General features: G+C 36.3%; 1 protein-coding gene across 4 annotated transcripts in view; it reads right to left on the bottom strand.

Annotated features, from left to right (window-relative positions):
- The window catches only part of LOC121318439 (apoptotic protease-activating factor 1-like), a 70550-nt gene extending 47983 nt beyond the window's left edge, over positions 1-22567 (bottom strand). The window contains exons 1-14 of one of the 4 annotated variants that reach the window (XM_041255113.1): positions 22353-22567; positions 21643-21825; positions 21093-21282; positions 17009-17206; positions 16338-16521; positions 15479-15591; positions 14343-14474; positions 13719-13957; positions 12877-13044; positions 12119-12250; positions 11216-11329; positions 6123-6307; positions 1527-1653; positions 436-561 (exon numbers count right to left, since the gene is read on the bottom strand). In XM_041255113.1, the coding sequence (XP_041111047.1) occupies positions 436-561; positions 1527-1653; positions 6123-6307; positions 11216-11329; positions 12119-12250; positions 12877-13044; positions 13719-13957; positions 14343-14474; positions 15479-15591; positions 16338-16521; positions 17009-17206; positions 21093-21282; positions 21643-21780 (2046 nt within the window). In that variant the 5' untranslated portion in view covers positions 21781-21825; positions 22353-22567. Of the gene's footprint in view, positions 1-435; positions 562-1526; positions 1654-6122; positions 6308-11013; positions 11330-12118; positions 12251-12876; positions 13045-13718; positions 13958-14342; positions 14475-15478; positions 15592-16337; positions 16522-17008; positions 17207-21092; positions 21283-21642; positions 21826-22352 lie in introns of those variants that run through there. The other 3 variants (XM_041255114.1, XM_041255115.1, XM_041255116.1) reach the window with 3 other exon arrangements.
- Between the last annotated feature and the right edge of the window lie 935 nt (positions 22568-23502).

The raw sequence follows: 23502 nt of genomic DNA, 5'->3' as shown, positions 1-23502 counted from the left end.
CGACATCTTGTTTTTACAAACCTCTTCAACTCTAGCTAGCAGTGCCTGATTGGATTCAGGACTGAAGAAATTAACCAAGAACCAAGATATTAAATATAGACACACACATTTGTATCACAGGTATTCTTTTCTGCTTTAATCATGCTGCTTTTTCTTTATGGCTTTCTTCAACATACAGGGGCACCCATTCTGTAATCCTGATTAAATGCCTCAGGAGTGAAAGACTTAGCAGTCGTGCTCTACTGAAATCAATGAAGCTGAACAATTTTAATACTTACAGCAACAAATCAGGCAAATGTATTTTTATTGTATTCTACAGAACAGTTTAATACAGAGATAAATGAGGCAGACATTAACTGAACAGATTTATCTGAAGTTGCAATAATAATAAAACAGTAGAATTGCCAGTCTTGTTTGCTTCTTGTCAAAATCTACCTTTATTTTCTTGTCAGCTGAACACGTGGCTATTAACTTGTCATCTGGAGAGAATGCGCAGCATAGCACGTCATCATCATGAGCTTGAACTTCAAGAAGTTTCTCTCCAGTCTGGCTTTTGAAAACCTGCAGCACCACAAACACAGGAAATACATGACAAACTCAGATGCTGGCAAAGCCTAAACATTAACTGCGCTGTAAGAACGCAGTAAGTTGGAATCTAAAAAGTCAGTAACTCTGTAATAAAATTGTGAAAATAAGTTACTAAAAACTCTTATAGCATATTTGCTCTGTTTCCATGGCTGTATCAGCTGAAACATGAGGACAGTTTTTTTAAATAATATTATGTGAAACTATCGGGCAACATACATAAAACCTACATAATAAAGGTTTGTGTTTATAAATAAAGACCTATACGTATAAAAAATCTAACACACGGATTACATAGTTACTGTATCCTTATAGTAAATATGAAGCATTATAGTGAATTTCTCAGGATACCTCAATTGTGTAACAGACTTGGTGAACTTATAATAGGTGGGTTTCAATGCAGTTTAAACAATGTATTTTTATATTTAAATATAGTTTATATTTAAAACAAGATTTTGAAGAAACTTTATACTGAAATATTAAAAACCGTTAAAGATTTATTTGAACCATTTCTAACCTTAGTGTCATGCATTCAAAGTAATTCAATCTACTTTACTTGAAAGGCAATCTAAGTGTTTCATGGGGTGAAAAAGACCAAAAGTACACTTAAATATATGCAGTATGTTAGTTAGCATACAATTTAGTGGAGATACACTAGTAAAACAGAACATTGAAATGCAAGCTGAGAAACAACTTGGTTAGAATAAGGAAGTGCCATTTAGGGTTTAAAAGGCTGAGCTGCCTCAGTTTGCTTTCTGTAACAGAATGGAAATACTGACAACAAATATGTACCATTTCAATTAGAAGTGTTCATTTCAGCATACGTTCGGTGAGCTCCGTAGTAAAACCAATACATTTCTCAGAGCAATTGTTCATAAGCATTACATTTACAACTACTATAATTTTAATAAGAAAAATACAACTAACAGTTGTATTCTTACCTGCAAAGTTTTATCTGATCCACAGGAAGCTATTTGTTGCCAGTTGTGAGAAAAGCAGGCATAGTAAACTGCTCCCTTATGAGGTTGGACAATCAGTCGGGACAAACTCTCTAAACTGCTTTTGTTTCTAAGAAAAAGTATTTAAAAAAAAAAGTGAATTTTAGATCATAAAGAAGAAAAGTCAGACAGCAAGTATCTGATACCGGGCAACAATACAGCACCGCACATATTACGAAGTTTGATAGAGCCTGCCAAAAAAATGGAGAGGTGCAACACGCAAGGCGTTGTGGGATAGTCAACAGAACCTTGTGCCCACCCAACTAAATGCCCTCAATGAACTTGTACATAAATTGCATTAGAAAAAGAAGTCTTGGAAAGTGCTGGAGAGGAAGACCCAGCGTGGAGTAGGTGTTGCATCAATGGCCGTCATATCCTGCATTAGAGGTAGGGGTGCAACGATCCACCGGTACGTATGATTCACCGGTACAGACTGTCAAGGTTCAATTGAAATCAATATCAGCTGCATTGGTACAAACAATATGAATACAAGGTTTTATATACACAGGGTGATTAGAAGGGAAGTTTACCACATCAATGATATGGTGCACACCCTGTGTGTGTGTGTATGTAATATACAGTGCCGTTAAAAAGTATTTGCCCCCTGTCTGATTTTCTGCATTTTTGCACATTTTTCACATTGAATTTGGTCAGATCTTTTTGTGGGTTGTAGTAGTATACAGAGGGAGTCTGAAAGAAAAAAATGACAGCAAAGATTGGTGCTTCTTTCATTTGTTTGGTGTAATCAAACATACAATCTTCAGGTGTGAAAAAGTTATTGCCCCTCCTAGTTTACTCAACCCAATTAAATTGATAATTAGGGTCAACTGTTTGACTACTTTGGTTAACAATCAAGCCAGATTTGGGCCAGCCCTGCCCAATATAAATCTAACTAACTTTGGCCCTTACCATCAGAGTTAAGTTGTCAGCACACAGGTTCTAAAAGGACATCATGCCACAATCAAAAGAGATTCCTGAAGACCTCCGGGAAAAAAAAGTTGTTGATGCCTATCAGTTTGAAAAGGGTTACAAAGCCATTTCTAAGGCTCTGGGGCTTCACCAAACCACAGACAGCGCCATATGCTCCACTGCTCACTAAGAATAGCATCAAGTTTGCCAAAAAGCACCTGGATGATCCTCAAGAGTTCTGGAATAATGTTCTATGGACATATGAGTCAAAAGTGGAACTTTTTGGCCAACATGGGCTCTGTTATGTCTGGCGAAAACCAAACACTACATTTCACAGTAAGAACTTCATACCAACGATCAAGAATTGTGGTGGTAGTGTCATGGTTTGGGGATGCTTTGCTGCATCAGGACCTGGACGACTTGCCATCATTGAAGGAACCATGAATTCTGCTCTGTATCAGATAATTCTACAGGACAATGTAAGGCCATCTGTCCGTGAGCTGAAGCACAGCTGGGTCATGCAGCAAGACAATGATCCGAAACACACAAGCTAGTCTACATCAGAATGGTGTAAGAACAAGAAATCTAAAGTTTTGGAATGGCCTAGTAAAAGTCCAAACCTAAACCCCATTGTGGCAGGACCTGAAACGAGCAGTTTATGCTTGAAAACCCAAAAACGTCATTGAGTTGAAGCAGTTCTGCATGAAGGAGTGGGCCAAAATTCCTCTACGGCACTGTGAGCGATCAATAACTACAGGAAGCGTTTGGTTGCAGTTATTGCTGCTAAAGGTGGCGTAACCAGTTATTGAGTCTAAGGGGGCGATTACTTTTTCACACAGGGGCATTGGGTGTTGCATAACTTTCTTCAATAAATAAATGAAATAAGTATCAAAACTTTGTGTTATTTGTTCACTCAAGGTCCCTTTTATCAATATTTGATTTTGTTTGAAGGTCTGATAACATTTAGTGTCAAAAATATGCAAAAATGCAGAAAATCAGACAAGGGGCAAATACCTTTTCACTGTACTGTGTATATATACACTGAGTGTACAAAACATTAGGAACACCTTCCTAATATTGAGTTGCATCCCCTTTTGCCCTCAGAACAGCCTCAATTAGTCGGGGGATGGTACACGGGGATGCTGGCCCATGTTGACTCCAATGCTTCCCACAGTTGTATCAAGTTGACTGGTAATGGATCTCTACTCCGAATAGCTTGTTTCATCTCATCCCACAGACGCTCAATTGGATTGAGATCTGGTGACTGGGCAGGCCACTGCAGTAAGCTGAATTCACTGTCATGTCTGTGGAACCATTCCTGGACAATCCTAGCCTTGTGGAATGGGGCATTATCCTGCTGAAAAAATCCATTAGCAGATGGATACACTGCTGCCATGAAGGGATGCACCTGATTGGCAATGATGTTCAGATATCCTGTGGCATTCAAAAGTTGCTCCACTTTTATCAAGGGGCCCAATGTGTGCCATGAAAACACACCCCACACCACCACCACCAGCCAGCAATGTTGACACATGGCATGATGCATGCATGTACTCATGTGGTTTTCTCCATACCCTAGTCCTCCCATAAGTGTGAAACAGCAGGAACCGGGATTCATCAGACCAGGCAATGTTTTTCCAATCCTCCAGTTTTTTGTTCCTTAGCCCACTGCACGTGGAAGTGAAACTGTTAGGTCGTCGGCTGCCATACTCCATTCATGTCAAGGTACGACCAGTTGTGCATTCTTTTATGGGTTTTAAAGCACCAGTGCTGTACTGGACTGTCAGTTGACTAACTGTAGCCCGTTTGTTGCTCTGCACAATTCGTGTCAGCCTCCTTTGGCCTCTTTCATCAGTGAGCCGTTCTCGACCACTGGCCTGCCGTTGGCTGGATGTCCTTTGGGTGGTGGACCATATTTGATACACACAGGAAACTGTGACCCAGCAGCGTTGCAGTTCTTGACACACTCAAACCGGCGCGCCTGGCACCTACTACCATACCCCGTTCAAAGGCACTTAAATCTTTTGTCTTGCCTATTTATCCTCTGAATGGCACACATACACAACCCATGTCTCAATTGTGTCAAGGCTTAAAAATCCTTCTTTAACCTGTCTCCCCTTCATCTGCACTGACTGAAGTGGATTTAACACGTTACATCAATATGGGACCATAGCTTTCACCTGGATTCACCTCGTCAGTCTATTTCATGGAAAGAAAAGGTGTTCCTAACGTTTTCTACAATCAGTGTGTGTGTGTGTGTGTGTATATATATATATATATATATATATATATATATATATATATATATATATATATATATATATATATATATATATATAAACAAAAACAATGTTTGTTGCAGAGATTTCATAGGAATTGTTACCTGAATATTATTCAGATTTGTTTGAAATGGAGGGGTGCACAATACGTTTAGATTTTTTCCACAGCAAACCAAAATTATTACCTTCCTGAAATAGAAGCAGGTACCTTGACCTTTCCATGGAATTATTTTGAAGTTTCACCCCAAGGTCAAAAAGTTTGTTAAGATGTAACTTCCATGCAATTTCAAATAAAATGACGCCTACCACACGTCTGTAGCAGAACGTTTTTCATGGAATGATCCGTACATAGAAGCTAAACTATGGGAAAAAAATTGCACAATGAACGTGACTGTTTACTGCAGCTTTATACTGCATACTTTTAATTTGGAGTCTCTTACTGGCAACAATGAAAGGTTTTCCTGGTAAATGTTTTTTATTTGAGGATGTATCACCCCTGATTTTGTATGAACATGTTGAATCCTTTCTCTCAAATGTAAACGCTTACTTGCATCATGTTCATTAATATGTTTACTGGTAATGAAGATTTAAAATATTACAACAGATAAAACAGATTGAAGATTTATAAGAACTGGACATTTTTTGCATGAATTTGTTTACATTACTACTTAAAAATAAAAAGGAAATAAAACTTAAGACTGTATTTTGCAAGTCCACAATAACAGAGAAATTGTTTATCATGTTGCAGCAATTGTATCGTGATATGTAGCATATCACAATCCATGCAGCGAGGTATGTATCATATCGTTGTGAACTCAAAGATACACAGCTTTAATTAGAGGGGTTGTTCCCATCTGACGACCAAGAAAATGTGAGCACCACTAAACATACTGAACATGTCATCACAGAGTTAATGGCAGAGTAGTACTTCTGTTCTTGAAGTGCTTCAGGAGCACCAGCACACATAAGGCAGACAGCACCTCAATCATACGCCTCATATGAAGGAGAAGAGATGATGGCAGATGGTGTGTGTGTGTGTTTGTGTGTCCAGGATTTCCTCCAAGCAAAGATAAGTGTGTCACCTAATGTTCACACTTCCAAAAATATTACAAGCCTTTTACCTGAACTGAAGTAAAACATTTCTGTATCAGGGCTCATAGACTCAAGATGTCTGCATCACAAAAGCCTATGCTTTTCCACAACAACTGTCTCAACACCTTCCTGCTTGATCTGTTACTATTGTTTGAGTCATGATACATTATTTAAGTAATTTAAACTCAGCATACATTCTCTTATACAGCAAAGTTTTCTAAAACCCCTAACTTCTTATACTATACAATACAACACTTACATCCACTCCAGGTAAAAAGCTCCTTTTTTCGTCTCCTGCTCTGCCTTCAGTCTTGCTTGACGATACACCTCTGAGGAGTCTGGCTGGCAAAGGCCCATCTGAACAACATCAGGGAAAGGCTTTTGTTCCAAGTAGTGACCATTCAGGGATAAAAACTCCTGAAAATTATCACGCACTGTGCTGTTCTAATAAGGAGACACAAAGACATATTATTCCACTGGGATTTGTCTGGATGATATTAAATACACCAGGATATTTTATTTATCCGTTATTGGAAAGAGAATCATAAAACTGCAGACGTATGAGTCTTAGGATGGAAGATCTGCTGCTGTTTAGATTTTTAAAACGGACCACATGTTGTTAATTTAAGAAAAAAGAAAATGTTTGTCTACCTGACTTAGCTTCTTAGCAGTTTTATCAAATGTTTAAAGTTATAACTTCAATATTCTCAAATCTCTGTACTTTTTCCGCCAAATCATTATTAACATTTAATTCAGACATTTAATTTGTGGATAGTTTATTATGTTAATGATTTTCCTTCTAATTTGTCCCACAATACACTGGGTGCTTTGTTGTGCAACAGAAATCCATTACCAATTAAATAACAATATAAACATTAAGAAAATTAAGATAATATTTTTTTCAATTATACTAAAATGCTAATGACAGTTTACAGGGCATGCTATAATTAAGACCCTGTGTAAATCGCGATTTCACGGGCTGCACAGAAATCGAGAAATTAGCCCAATACTGCTATTTTATCAATATTTTTTAATTAAAAAAAAAATGTTAAAAAATCACATTAATGAAACTGTATAGCTTTGCGGCGTACTATTCGCCACGCACAGTGCTGTGCAGTGATTATGTTATGTGATTATATGCAATCTAGGTAGGAAATTAAAACACTACACACTGTAAACAAGAAAATTGAAGTCTCTAAAAAGGCTAAAAATGTGTTTGCAGCAGATCCATAAAGCAGTATCCAGCAGGAGGTTTACACAGCGATGGAGGGAAGCTCTTCTGTACGTCCTACAACGTTACTGTAGATCACTACCGAGAATTGGCTATTGACAGGCATTTAGATTCAAGTATTCACCAAAAGAGAAAGGCGCAAATCCAGAGCAGTACTGCGACTGCTTTACTTGCAAACAAAAAACGGTGACTTCCATGTTCCAAAAGTCCACTGAAAACCGTGAAACATGAAACACATTAAATTTTGATCTGACAGAGGTGTTAGTTTGTGCAAATATCCCTCTTGAAAAATTGGACAACCAAAAGTTATGTAAATTCTTCAGACTGAGTGTAGCAAATGGTGGAGTGATTCCTTCATCAGCCCAGCTGAGACATGAATACTTACCTAAAGTTGCCGAGTATCACAAGGAGGAGATTACGGAATTGGTAAAACAGTCTGGTTGCTTGTCAGCGTCATTGACGAATCGACTGATGCCCAAGATCGGTATGGGTTACACATTGCATGATGAGCATGCATCTGAGGTACTAGAACTGAAAGCTGCCCTTGCACATACACTTTACCTATAGGCTGTTAATTATGACACTGTTTCATAAGCTATTGTAAAGTGATTGAATAACTCTGATGTTGATTTTGATGATATCAGTGTATTTAATCTTTATACATGATGTTGAAAAATATATTATATATATATATATATATATATATATATATATATATATATATATAATATATATATATATATATATATATATATATATATATATATACACATACATACAATTTATAAAATAGTTCCATGCACATTCCGAGAAATACGACACTTTACCTGCGACACTGCCATGAATTTTAAAGAAAATTTCCATGATTTTCACAGGGCCTTAGCTATAACATTTCCTAAGTTAATAGCTTTCTGTTCAGATTGTCAAGTAAAATGTCTAAATTGGAATAAGACAAACCTACTGCTTCTACAAGAACAAGCCTGGTTATACCTCCCTAAGGAAGCTCACAATACATAAAAAAAGAAATAAAAAAACTAGGACATACAGTGATGTTTCAGTGATGGATTGCTCCACAACCTTTAGTTATTGCCTGTTATTATTCATTGGGGTTTACTATACCACTTTTTATTGGAAATATGACCTACTGCCCTACCACTCACACACCTCTCTTGCAAATAATGTGCTTGGCTGTTAACACTGCAAATATTAATTCTATTTTGAAGAATTAAAATGGGATGTTTACAGAGTTAAGCATAATGTGACTAAAATAAGCAACAAAAAAAAAGTAATAAAATATATTTTACAAACACAAATGAGCTCTTACCTAAGGCTCTCAATTGTCTCATGCACATGCTTTCCTAAATGCAGCTGAATAATAATAATAATAATAATAATAATAATAATAATAATAATAATAATAATAATAATAATAATAATAAATACAGTCAAGACTTGGAAATCAATTTTTTCTTAAACAACAATGACACCAGAATCTCTATGGTGTGAACCATTTTTAACAAAATAATGGGGGGGACCAGTGAATGCTGAAAATGCATTACTCCTCCTTTAAAAAAACAAAACCAATGTAAAACATACATAGTCTTAGGAACACCACAATTATCCAAGCATACAAATACCCTAAATGTTTTAAAATATTTGGTTTAAATTACAGGTCGGCACGGGTACCCGAAAACCCAGGTACCCTTCAGGTTTTATATTACCTGACCTGAACATGGTTTCTTTTTGCTGCCCGGATATTGATTAATTTGAGAATTTAAAGAAAATGTAGCAAATATGATCATGCAGTTGTTCGATTTTTCTTTCTTAGCCCTCAAATAAGCAATTTGGACAGTTTTCAAAACAATTTTTGCCATATATTTTTTTAAAATACACTTTTTGTGATTATGATAAAACAGAATTTTTACAATGGCAGCATTATAATAACATTATGCAGGCATATCACTTTTTAGGGAAAAAAAAAATTGTGTGACAGATTTTAAAGCAGAGGAACCAAAAACCCTCATCAATGCTGATGTCTATCTAGCACATATACATCAGAAAACCTGCGTCGCAAATTTCCAATCACGTCATATACAGTATCTTCCCCAGTTTCAGGCACGGCTGTTATATGAATTATTATCAGTGAAGTGTAGGTACAATAAATAAATAGGTTGTTTTGACCAGTACCAAACCTGACAAGGCTTCCTTACAACCTGTAACACCAACAAATAAATAAAGAAATCTCCTTGTTTTATTCTCTGTAGATAATGTTAGAAAAACCAGAGAAAGAGAAGATATACTCCTTGCCTATATTTTTGTTTTGTGTAAACTACGCTGAGAAAATAAATAAAACCTCTTGCATCGTCCTGAATCAATACAAGTACAACATTACATTAACAACATCGGAATATGTTGCAAAAAATCCTGCAGCATGAAGCACATTTAACATAACTGTATTCAAAATGAGATGTTTTATTATTATTATTAATAATAATAATAATAATAATAATAATAATAATAATAATAATAATAATAATAATATTATTATTTCCAGTACTGAAAAAAGTTACACAAGTCTATAAGTCGATATAAAGGGACCAAATGTATGTGTACTATATATAGTACTTAAATATGCATCATGCACTTGTCCAATATTAATCTGACTAACTTTGGCCCTTACCATCAGAGTGAAGTTGTCAACACAGACGTACATCTAGAGGCACATCATGCCACAATCAAAAGAAATTCCTGAAGACCTCTGGGAAAAAAGTTGTTGATGCCTATCAGTTTGGAAAGGGTTACAAAGCCATTAATAAGGCTCTGGGGCTCCACCAAACCACAGTCAGAACCATTTTGTCCAAATGAAGAAAGTTTGAGACAGTAGTGCATCTTCCCAGGAGTGGACGTCCTGCCAAAATCTCTCCAACAGCAAGGCGTAAAATCAGGAAGTCACAAAGAACCCTAGAACAACATCCATGAACCTGCAGGCCTCTCCCGCCTCGGCTAAGGTCAGTGTTCATGACTCCACCATCAGAAAGACACTGGGCAAAAATGGGATTCATGGCAGAGTAGCAAGGCAGAAACCACTGCTCACTAAGAAGAACATGAATGCTTGTCTCAAGTTTGCCAAAAAGCACCTGGATGATCCTCAAGAGTTCTGGAACAATGTTCTATGGACATATGTCAAAAGTGGAACTTTTTGGCCAAAATGGGCTCCATTATGACTGGCGAAAACCAAACACTGCATTTCACAGTAAGAACCTCATACCAACGGTCAAGCATGGTGGTGGTAGTGTCATGAATTGGGGATGCTTTGCTGCATCAGGACCTGGACGACTTGCCATCATTGAAGGAACCATGAATTCTGCTCTGTATCAGAGAATTCTACAGGAGAATGTCAGGCCAAATTGTCCATGAGCTGATGATGATGTGCAGCTGGGTCATGCAGCAAGAAAATGATCCGAAACACACAAGCAAGACTACATCAGAATGCTTTTAGAAAAATAAATTAAAAGTTTTGGATTGGCCTAGTCAAAGTCCGGCCCTAAACCACATTGACATGTTGTGGCAGGACCTGAAACGAGCAGTTTATGCTCGAAGTTCTGCATGAAGGAGTGGGCCAAAATTCCTCCACGGCGCTGTGAGAGACTGATTAATAACTAAAGGAAGCATCTGGTTGCAGTTATTGCTGCTAAAGGTGGCGTAACCAATTATTGAGTCTAAGGGGGGTGATTACTTTTTCACACGGGGGCACTGGGTGTTGCATAACTTTCTTCAATAAATAAATGAAATAAGTATCAATATTTTGTGTTATTTGTTCACTCAGGATCCCTTTTATCTAATATTAGATTTTGGTTGAAGATCTGATAACACTCAGTGACAAAAATATGCAAAAATGCAGAAAATCAGATAGGGGGCAAATACTTTTTCATGGCACTGTGTGTGTATATATATATATATAATTTTTTTTTTTTTTTTTTTTTAAATCATTACCCAAAAATGCCGGGTATCTGGGTATTTTTCACGGCTGGTACCTGGTTCCGGATTTTCTACCCGTGTTGACATCTAGTTTAAATACAAAATTCAACACATTTAGAAGCATTCTATAGTTTTATACACACCTCTTCATCTAAAATGTCTTTATACTCCACATAGTCATTGATGAGACTGGCAGGTCCCATCATCTGTGCCTTGGCTTTTACCCAGTCCAGTGAAAACATTAGAGAGTAGAGCTCCTAAGAAAAAGGAAGAGTAGTATTGGGTTAATGTAATTAAACCTAAATCTAATTGCTGACAGAAACTCTGTCTTTGTCCACAAACCCCAAATGCAAAACATCTTTGTACAGAATCTGTAAAAATCTGACAGATCAAATAGTCTGTTAAGGAACACCATACTTCAGAACTGTGAAGCTTTGTTTATGGTGTTTAATTTAACACAAATAAAACATGTCATGACAGGAGAGTTCAGGGTGTGATGTTAAATATCCAGGCAACAAACTAACTGTACTCATGTACTAATGGAACAATTAGATATAGGAATGTAAATGTAAAGCACCATATTCCTTTTAAGTCAACAGAAATAAGGTTGAACTTGACTTTGGACATATACAGTTGTTACTACTGGTCAAAGTCATGCAATGCTGGCACAATTAATGATTGCCCATAAATAACACAAGTGCAGCTTTTTAATTTTGCTTCATTATATTTACCTCTCTTTGAATCATTTCATAATTTCTACTCTGGAGTCACGTTTTTATGTAACATTACTAATTATGACTTCTTCCAGCCTCCAACATTAAGCTACAACTTATCGGATAAACTAACACTGGGGGGTGAATTTTAGGAAGACATATAACAGATTTAATAAGAAGAAATAAGACCATAAACTTGACTTGTTTCTCCAGTACTGGTCATGTCCTGAATGATATACTGAATGAGTTTAAAGAAAAGCCTTTATAGAATTATTCCAAATGGATGTTTCTGACTGCTACAGAGAAGATGAGTAGTTAATTGACCATCCTTACCTCATGAAGATTGCCATGGGCCATGTGATATGCCAGGTACCTGAACCAGTACATGCACTCCTCATCAGCTACAGTGGAATGGCCCTTTTTATGATGATTCTGGTACAGACGAACCATCTTGGAATGCAGGTCCTGTTCCATAAAAGGAGCAAATCATTAAGCCATCTAGCCAACCCTTTAGCTAGCAGTCTGACACAATAATTGAGCCCTATAAACCTTTTTGTAAAGCTACTATGGAAAACAAAAGCATTAAAAATCAAGCGGGTGGAACAACATTCAGCTTTTATCATGGGTCATAAAAAGCCCTGTAGTTGACACCACTACCAAAATAACATTACAAACTGTCCTCATTTATTAGGCATTATTGCTTAAAGATATTGCTACCATTTTAGTAATTAGTTTTACCCCTTTTTTATGATCAGCAATAATGGTTGCAGGCATCATGTATGTTGGTTTAGACTGTCTCTCTGGTCCTAGTTCTTGAGAAGTCATGTGATTGTGTGACCTTTCAGCTTCTGTTGACTTCAACTGCTTCTATTCTACACCTACTATGTAGGTGGATCCAGCACAGTTGAAATATCACAATAGCAAATAGTTTCTCAACAACTAGCAACCAAAGACAAATTGACAAAAAAAAATAAACAAATGCAGGCATGCAATTAAGATGGCTGCCATTCGAACAAAACAGAAAAAGATAACAATCTCAATACTGGAGCAACAGAACTCATAACCTTTCAGAATGATTGTAACTTACTTACCTTAAGCCTGTAGCGGTTCTGCTCTGTGAGAAAGTCGAGTTGCAGGTCGTGCAGATAATACTGATAGGGCCTCTTATTGCAATCGCGGAAAAGAAGTGATTTATTAACAAATTCCTGCAGTATGTCTTCAGCTTCCTCAGGCTCCAGATCCCAGAGAACAGACAGCACCTGTCATCCCCCCAACAGGATACAAATAAAGACATTAATAAGAATTCCAGACCATCTTTCAATTTAGCTTACAAAACATCTAATATTATCTATTACAGACTTTACTTGAATATGTTTTGGGGCATTGTCTGCTTTGGATAATCAGGGGTTATCATGTATTCTTTGTTGGAACGACAAGCATCAGAAAGGCAGTGTTCCAGATGCACACACTTTACCTTCATTTTCTACTTCATTTAAAATTACTCAGGAATGTATCTGTGTTGAAATCAAGAACCTGTACTGTGAGTTTATTAATGCCAGACAGGATCTAGTAGTTAAGAGGCTGCACATTATATGATTGACTTAAGACATTTTTGTTCTCAGTCTCCAATTTTATCTATGTGACAATATTTGAATATCCGTAAGATGGTCTGACAAATGAAGGGGGGAGGGAGGTGTGTGTGAAACATCTAGTCCAATGTCCACTAAACCCAAGATTATTTCTTTTAAAGCAATAGACTCTAATCACATTGGGGAATGACATAGATCAACATTTTTTTCTAATGATCATGGATCGTAACATGTTATTGCATACAGTTCTCAAAAATACTAGAGAAAGATAAATACAGCTAATATTAACAACTAGGGAATGGTTTAAATTACAACAGTTCTGATTAAATTCACTTCAGCCCGACCTTAGCTGGCACTTTCACATCCTTCTCAAGGACAGAGAGATCCTTGTAGTACTCCTTGCGATCCTCACGTAGCACGTCTATGCTGACTGACATGGCTTGATCTAAAGCATCATAATCATACGATGAAGACTTGCGGATTCTTTTAAACTGCTTGTTCTGCAGTTGCCTCAGATAGTACTGCCAGCGGTCTGGAAACTCTCGTAACAGAGCTCCAATTAGAGAGACCACAAGAGGTGAACCTGGACAAAAGAATAAGATAGTCAATTCACCTATGCACTGCCTCTGATGTTACTGCAGTCATGAAAAAGTAAAACATAATACACTAGCATGAAGTAATGTGATCAAACAGTATGTATTTATATAATAAAAACCTATATAGCTGTGTCTGTCGTGTGCATATAGATGCCACCAACATGTCAGTTAAAAAGGTTTATTATATGTATGCACTACATTGCATTTAACTTTAGGCAAGTTTGAGTAACATTAATTTACTTCAGTGGAGTGACACTATACATTTTGTACAGCAGATGACCTAGAATATAATAAACCTGATTCACAGAATATATTGCAATATGCATGACAATATTCACCAAGTTCAACCTTAAATGGAAAAGTCTTTCTTACCTTTGCATTCATGTACAATACTACGTGCCTGTACTGGCAATGCGGATACTTTCTTGTTTACAAAAAGGGCTAAGACTTCCAATGCTTTGTCGTCCTCAAGTCCATCGGCCACAGAAACCTCATACTTTTTACCTAAAGAAATTCAGAAACTAAATTAAATTAACCACATTAAGATATCCAATACAGTACATATGTGGACTAATTGGGCAGTTGTGTTTATGCCCATGTTCTGAATATTTTAGCCACCAGGTTTTCACTAGAACTTGTCATTATAACAATAATATGAATTTAAAAAAAATTGTACTTCAGAGCCCCAACACATGACTGTAATTAATCAATGAGACCTTATGCTACAGCAATAAAAACAACATAATAAAATAACAGAAATGGGTGCCTTCTAAAACCATAGATTTATAGCCTAGCAATTTAATTCTTTTCCTTATTGACTGAATTTAAATCTTCACATCAATTGCAGCATAAAGTGTTTTGCTAGGATTTCTGCATACTGCTTTTTAATTACACTCCTTTATCTTGTATACCATGTTATCCCCTTTACATTCCTTCATCCTCAAAGCAATTGTCTATGGTTATCTCAAACACAGAGATACAAAAAGCTTTCTGGTGATTTACTGCCACGTCACTAGCTCCTTTCTATACAATCTATACAATGCTTGTGCAGGAAACAAGGCTAGTTCATCCAAAATATATGTTCAACAACAGCCTGTACTGTTTTTGTCACTTACATAAATAAAAAAACAGATTTGTAGCTGCTGTAACACTGCTGGGTCATGTGCATTCTGAGATGAATCTCTGGATGTTGCAGAGTTATCTCAACACAGGGTCTGACCTTATCCTGCTACTTAATGACTAGAAAGAAGAGTACTAACATAGAAAAAGGGCAATCCCCTGCAAAGCAGTTACAGCCTACATATTTTGATCACAGGTTCTAGGAAGAAATATGTAAAGTTTCCATAATGTAGCCTATCCTGCTGGGTACTATTATATTAAAGAGAATATATTTTTGACAGTCCATTTGATTTACAAAAGTATTTAAAGCTTTACAGACGACAACTTTATCCCCTCTTGAAATCTGGCTGACAATTTATAACATAAACAACAACTTTCTTAAAGCTTACCTGAAACTGAATCAGAGACACTCCTGTCTCGGGTGCTAAAGAGAACTCTACATTGAATATCAAAAGCCTTTAGTACCCCACCGTCCCAGATATCATCCAGAATCAAAAGGGACCTGAAAATGTAATAGACAAATCATAATCATTTCACTTGTGGTGGGGGGGTGTGGGGGGGTGCTTTTTACCACAATCTGCCTCCCATCTTCCTTCACTTGAGAAGCTCATATCACATTACAGAAATACACAAGCAATGTATTTTACCACCGCCATGAAAAAAATGCTGTGGTCATTATTATTATCTATAGCAGCTTGAAACATACAAGATGTTGAGGTTTCATTTAGCTAATAACCTGATTAAGATATGCATGTAGCTAAAATAACTAGCTGCAGGGTACACCCAAAGGCAGTAATGATCAGCAATTTATATATTCACTTTGTCAGTCTGAACCTAAGGGAAGAATGACAACTAATTTGAGAGAGTAAAAATAGTCAAATCGCACCATTAAAAAAAAAAAAAAAGTATCAATTAATCATGTATTTGATAATGTCTGGTGCTCTGTTTGTGAATGTAATGTTTTGTAAAACATTGCTGTTTGTGTACTACATTTAAAAATGCTTGGAATTGTTTAAATCAATGTATTACTGTCATGTGACATCGTGATCAGTTGACTACCAATTTCTGAGCTCGACTGTCACTAGTTGACATTGCCCTGCCGTGTGACACTGAATGGCGTTCTCCCAAACATTGTAAATGTAATTATAAATTCCTGACCATCACCACCTACTGGGTGTATCACAATATTACAGTACACCTAATAACACGGTCAAATCAGTCTGAATGCAGAGTGATGGCTCCACTGACCTGGGGTATTTGCGAACCATGAGGAACCGCAGGCGGTCCCGGGCTTCTTCAATAGTGACTGGTGGTCTCTGACTGGACTGGGAGTCCTGATCCAAACGGTAGCACAAAGACTGCATTTTAACCAATAGACCTGCCTTATCCAGCTGCCCAACGGATAGCCAATGAACTCCCCCAGGAAAGCAAGCTGTAAAAAGAAAATGGTGTGCTATAAATAAAACACGTCATGCAATCTCTTCTGAAAAAACAGCACCATCTGTAGAAAGCAGAAGAAAATTGAAACAGATTAAAATAACCACTCCAGCAGCTTCATTTTCAGTTGCATTTGACAGATTCTAAAAAACAGATTCAAAGAATCTGAAAAACAGATTCTTTGATGGGGACACAGTTTCTTTAAAAGCCTTTTACTTTTTTTTTCTGCTGAAGTACTGAGGACAATTATTTATGGAGATTCTGCTGGTCTATGCCCATGCTTGTAGAATATATAAATTGTGGCAGATACATATTTAACAATGTGCAAAATACAGTTATTGGTACTGTCATTTAGAAGATTTTTGTTCATTTTTTTTCCCCAGAACAGAGATATACTTTAAATATATACTTTTTTCATCTAACATTTTATTTACATGTACTGTGTTTACATTTTTTCCCAAACACAACCAGAATTAACCTACTTTTTATAAGTTGTTCATCCCGCACTGCCTCAGCTGTCAACACAGACTTCCCAAAGCCTGCCATTCCAAAGACAACCACCCAGCCAAAGCCATTTTCCAGTTTATACAATTCCTCTCGAATACGGTTTATCAGCTCTGGACGGCAAACAAACACAACGGGTCTTTGTGGAACACCACCTTCGCACAGGATTGTCTGAACTAAGACACAAAAAAATTATACATATAACTTGCATCTGCAGTATACAAAAACAAAAATAAACTTTCTAGATGCTTAGACAGCCATTCAGTTAAACTGAGTAAGCAGTTCATTAAAAAAAAAATGCTTTGGAAAATAAATCTATACAAAATCCTTCACCTCTGAGATTACATTGGTTAGACCAGGGGTGAAACTCTCAACAAGTGCAAGTACTCATATGCACAGCTGGCTGTAAACATTTAAAAAATGGAGACAATTTGAGTGCCAATGAATAAATGCTTTTAAAATGTATACATATCGGCACACAATACATTTATGAATACAAAATAAGCCTTAAAAAATAACTGATCAACAAGGAAGCTGAAAATACCGAAAGTGTTGTATCCTCTGCATGTATCACTCAGTCATGTATTGTATAACACTTAAGTTAAACCTTAAATGACAAGCATTAAGAAATATTACATTATAGTAACTGCTGTAGAGAGGGAGTTTTGTTTCAAGATATACTGAAAAAGGGATGATGTTATAAAAAATTGTATAAAAAAAAACTGTGCAATGAAAAAATTATACAAAAAGGTCTAAGTCAAACAGTGCGCAATAGGGGCTAAAATACCCCTCAAATGTATTATGTAGCAGGCACTACTACAACTAATGATGTACTTGGCCAATTTAATCTCCATAGTATTCACAGCAATCATCCCCATACTTTCTAGACCCCGGGTACTCACCTACAACAGGACCCGGCTATACTACAATATACTAACCTATATACTATACTAGCCTTGGATTAGAACATATATGCCTGTTTCTTTTATGTATTTTTTACTTATTACTTATCCTACAATAACATATTCTGTGCATTTCACTGTTGTGTTTCTGTGTAAATTAATTACCATGATCTATTCCATAAAAAGATTTTCCAGGCATAAACAGTATAAAAGTAGACTTTTTTTTTTTTAATTTCACTCCTGGTATTGTGGTTTCTGCACAAGAAACAAAGTGGCAAAAGACATATTTTCATGAAGTAATATCATTACTGTGGTTTACTTATGCTTTTTTTTTTAGATGTGCAAATGAAAACTCATGTTTAACTTAAATAAACTCATCAAAATGTTTTAGAAAAGGGGGCATTGCACAAAGAAAAAACACTTCACAGTTTTGGTTTTTGTTTGTTACAGTCCTCATAACAGAAAATACTAGGATCACAGCAGAACAAAACATTGATCACCATGCTTAACATTTACCTTACACGTTAGGCCAGTGTTTGAGAAGCGTGAAGCACACCTCCATCTGTATCCCGATTGTGACTCGCTTACCAAATCTGAAGTGGCACTTTCTTAATCCTGTTTTTTTAATGTTCATCCCTACTGTCCCACACATCACTTGCCATTCTAAAAACTTTCATACAAATTCTGGCAATGTGGTAAATCAATGCAAAGCAAAATGGGTTACGATAATTATTTCTAATATTTATCAACTATGTAACTTATGGAGAACACTGATGTTGCTTTTTGTCTTCAAATTCATGTGCAGCGATGTTCATTTAGAATACTTCACACAGTTTCTCCACCGCACTAAAGAAAATAATTATTACTTAATGATAATCGAAATTACTCCATACCACTGTTTTCACTTTGCATGCATCAACATGCAGCGATTATACTGATGTTAATGGTGGCCAATAACAGCTAACAGAAACAGAAGCAGTACGAGGAAATAGAATGAGAAATGTTGCGCTAGTGGACTGTGTGAGTGGGTGGAATGCATCCACATTGGATGAAAAGCAGATTAAATAAGTCCTGGTACCCGGCATCAAAATATGTACTGGTACAGAGTACTGGTAGAATTTCACCCCTGGGTTAGACCAATCTGACTTGTTAAGGTCTAAAACATTTTTTATAAATTTAGTAATTGCCAATTTCTACCCATTTTTCTCCCAATTTGAAATAACCAATTGTATTTTGTTTAGGCTCAACTTACTGCTACTACCCCTGCGCTGACGAACACACGCTGTCCTCCGAAATGTGTGCAGTCAGCCGACTGCTTTTTTTCACTCTGCAGGCCTGCCATGCAGCAATCTCAGAGCAATAACGTCGGAGGGCAACGCAGGGGAGCCCACAGGCGCCCGGCCAGTCTACAGGGGTCGCTGGTGCGCAGTGAGCTGAGGATACCCTGGCCGACCTAAGCCCTCTAATTGTGTGCCGCCCCTTGGGAGCTCTAGTTCATGGTCGGCAGTGGAATAGCCTGGATACGAACTGGCAACCTCGCGAAGCGCCTTTGCCAGATGCGCCACTCAAGAGAACCCTCAGATATAAGATGTAAGATTTACTGTTAAATGTTGACATTTACCAAGCAAAGAGTAAATGTCCAAAATAAACATGATAACGCTTTACTTCGGACATTCACCTGTAAAACTCAAGAATAACCAAGTGCCTTGGGTTAATGACTGTATGTCTCACTTTTGTGCATGTAAGACTTCAGGAGTCCTGTGTAACTCCAAGTGTCACAACAGTCTACCATGCTGCAATAAGTAAGTAAATATATCTATTCCCTGTCTGTCTTTGTGGCGTTTTGAAACATAAGTGTGATTTAATTACGTCATATTTGAAATCTGCAACTGTTTAAGACATGAAAACAATTAAAAAGGTGTAAATAAGCAAATTATTATTTCAATTAACTGTCTAATTAAGTAATTGATAGCTTAGTTGGAATGAAAACCAGCACAGTGGGTCCCCAGGACCAGGGTTGAAAACCACTGATTTAGAGGACAAATCTCAAACCCCAGTGCACTAGAGCAGCTATTTTGAAAAACGATTTGAAACAGACTGTCAGTTTAAAAAGTTGTCAGGATGTTAACAATGAAAAGAAAAATTAAAAGTATGTTATTTAAACAGTTGTAGCAACACATGGGGACATAACACTATTTTTTTGGAACCCCATTACTTACTCTTTAAGCAACAACCTCTCAATAGGCAATATTAATACAACATGTCTATGTGTGTCCAATATAGAAACCAATAGATCCATGATGTGGACATGTGACAAAGTTATTGTTATTATACAACAAGCCCCGTCACACCTTTAAAAGATGTTATGAAATGCTGTACCTCGCATGTGCATCAAACACTGATATTACTATGTATAAGGTATATTAGCTTGTCTTGCAAAATACTTGTATTAGTTTTTCTCAATAAAGAAGTCTATCTCAGAGTGCTCAAGATTATTTGGATATTTTCTGGAATGTATGATTTTTTTGCACAGTAAGGAAAATGTGATTGTTCAGAAGAATGCTTTTCTAAATGTAAATGTGAGGGGGTTTGTTCTCATATAGATAAGAAATGTAGATTAAAAAAAAAGTCCAACTTATGTATAAGGGCATCTGCTAATAAATAAATACATAATAAGAATAACCCTTGTACTGGAAGCAGACCCAACAGTAAAAGCAAGGCTATGAAAGTGGTACCATACCAGCAAAGAAAAAAATAAACTCTACCAGCAATAACTGATCAAAAAGACTGAATGTATGGTATAAGTATTCACCATTTCTTGACACCATAAGAAGATTAAGGTAAAGGAAAATTTTCATCTGAAAGAGCAAGGAACACGTAGACAGGACAGATATCAAAGATGTTCACAGACAGAAAACAAGTATGGTACTGTAGATATATACATGCATATTTCTCAGTAGAAAGAGGAATTAAATACAAAGAGCAAAACAAACGGCAGTGTATTGTATTGCACATCCCTACTTATGTACTTCTGTACTGACTATATATTTAAAATATAAAACAGAGCAACAAAAATAATGTTAAATTATTCAGCTAGCCTTCTTTTTTTATTTTTACCTTATTTAGGTAATATACTTATAATATAAATAACTAAACTCACCAAATGGAGTTCCTCCATCTAAAAAACTTTTCTCTGCAGCTGGTGAGATGAGTGGAAGGTCCTGTTGCAACATGGACGCCAGGTCTCCATATCCTTCATGTAGTAAGGCATTATAGAAAGATATGTAGGCATAGTTATCTTTTTTCAAGATTAAATTAAGTAATGCAACTGCTTTTTCTTTTCGTGTTGTCTGAAAATAAAACATATAAATGCATGAAATGCTCAGTGAGCTTCACTTCATGAGCACCAAGAGAGTATGCAATACAGTCAAACCCTTTTAAAACAATTAATGTTATTCTGAGTTCATTATCGACACATTGAAATTTGCCAGCCCTAATGTAATGATAGCCAATAAGGGCCAAGCACCTGAAAGTGTTACTTTTGTTATTACAGTATTTTGGTTTATATTCACGTCCAGTCACTTCAGGAAATAACCCCATAAATACTCTGTTATGAAATAGGGACTGTGTTCTTATTAATAACTGCATGTTTTATATGTAAACATAACCTAACAAAAACAGACTATATGAAAAAGGGCTAAAAAACTTACACAGGCTTTAACCTTCTCTTCCTCATCTGCGTTTAGCACTCCATCGCTAACCATGTGATCCATGATATAAGAAGCCTTTATATCTTGCTCCAGTTTGGACCTTGAACTCAACAAACAGCTGCGGGCCCTCTCGTCCATTTTTTTTGTCCTTTTTTCCGTCTGATCCTACACTAAAGAATATATCTGCAAACAATTAACAACATCAAATTCCTATATATATAATATATATATATTATATATATATATATATATGATATATATATATATATATCGTATGTATGGTTTAACACATTTAGAGTCATAAATTAAAAAAAAAAGTAGTTTTGTATTGCCCAATGGCACTGGAACAATTTTAAAGTGGGGGTGGTGAAAGCCATTGAACAAAACTGTAACCCCTGTATATGATGAAAGCCATGCAAAGCCAGCAGCACCACTAGTTCCAGCACCCTTGACCTTACCGTCAACTTAACTTAACAAAACTTAAGACCGTAGTAAAAGTAAAAAAAAAAAAAAAAAAAAAAAACAACTTCGGATTACAGAAAGTTTATTTGTTCATTTAATACCAGTATTGTTTCCTGATTTTAACAAGAGATTTAAATAACAATATGGAACATAAAATAAATTGTAGTCTGTGTCGCTTTCGTTTACGTCGTTCTTTTTTTTTGTTTGTTTTTTTGCATTATACTTATCTACATAAAAAAGACACTTACCGAAGACAGATATTTTTGTTTTTACTCTACGTAGTTTAAATGTTCATTTCTAATTTAGAGTATAAATGCTGCCAGTTCCTCCAAAAGTAGTTTTTTTTTTTTTTTTTTTTTTGACAGTTCCCAAGTTTAATAATACAATATATTTGTTTCTACACTTGTCAATTTACTACTTCCTACACAGTAAAGGGTTTCCTTCTATTGGAATACCCAATGAGGAACCTCTATTCGATCACGTGAGGGAATGATCTCACTTTTGAAATGACTTCTTGAGACGCTTGTATCCCGGAAATAACTCGATTCCTTCTGCTGTCAGCATATGTCAGCGTTGGATAGGTTGTTATCGCCGAATTATGTCTGAGAAACGTTATTGAGACGTCATTTTAGTTTGAGAGGAAAGTATTCGCAGGTGCAGTGCCTTTGCTCAGTACAGTCGTGACATTGTAATAATAATGAAATACTGGGGGTCGAGTTTCAGGTTCTGTTATTTTGTGTGGGTGAAACTTGCAAGTAAATGGAAATCCGTCTCTGGGTTTGGGCATCACTGAATAATTTGTTATCCCAATAGAATCCTTGTTATTCATTTCTGCAACTCGTCTCCCTGTTCCAAGTCAGGGCAGAGGATCAAATTTGGCACAGGTGATGCTGCCTTCAAGAAACACACATTGCTGGTATTTCACAAGGGACATCACCAAAAGTGATGACTGCATGGGTATTCTGGACTTCGAGAACCTGAAGGAAAATATCTGGTTTATATATAGATTTGTCCTTTAGAGGAAGCATATGACCAGTATATGAAAGCATACAGTGATCACATTTTTTTTTTTTTTAATGATGATGATCTGAAAACACATTGTAGGTCATTATCTAATATATGTACATGTAATAATGTAAGTGTAGCATATAAACAGACAGACAGGTTAATAGTGTGAATATCTTCTGCTACAGAATGTCCTACTCAAGTTGGATAAGCAGTCGAATGTGAGATACTGTACTTATATAACTAAATTGTGTCAAAGACAGCAACATCATTATTAAGTGTAATGGAGCAAAATCCTACTCTGGATCAAAGTGCACAGTCTATCAGATGGGCTCTACAGTTAACTTTGCTGTTTGCAGAGAACTCTGCAAGATTCATATATGTCCCCTGCTT

Source organism: Polyodon spathula, chromosome 7 (genome assembly GCF_017654505.1).
Source record: "Polyodon spathula isolate WHYD16114869_AA chromosome 7, ASM1765450v1, whole genome shotgun sequence".
Taxonomy (NCBI): Eukaryota; Metazoa; Chordata; class Actinopteri; order Acipenseriformes; family Polyodontidae; genus Polyodon; species Polyodon spathula.
This window is presented reverse-complemented; position numbering and strand designations above follow the sequence as displayed.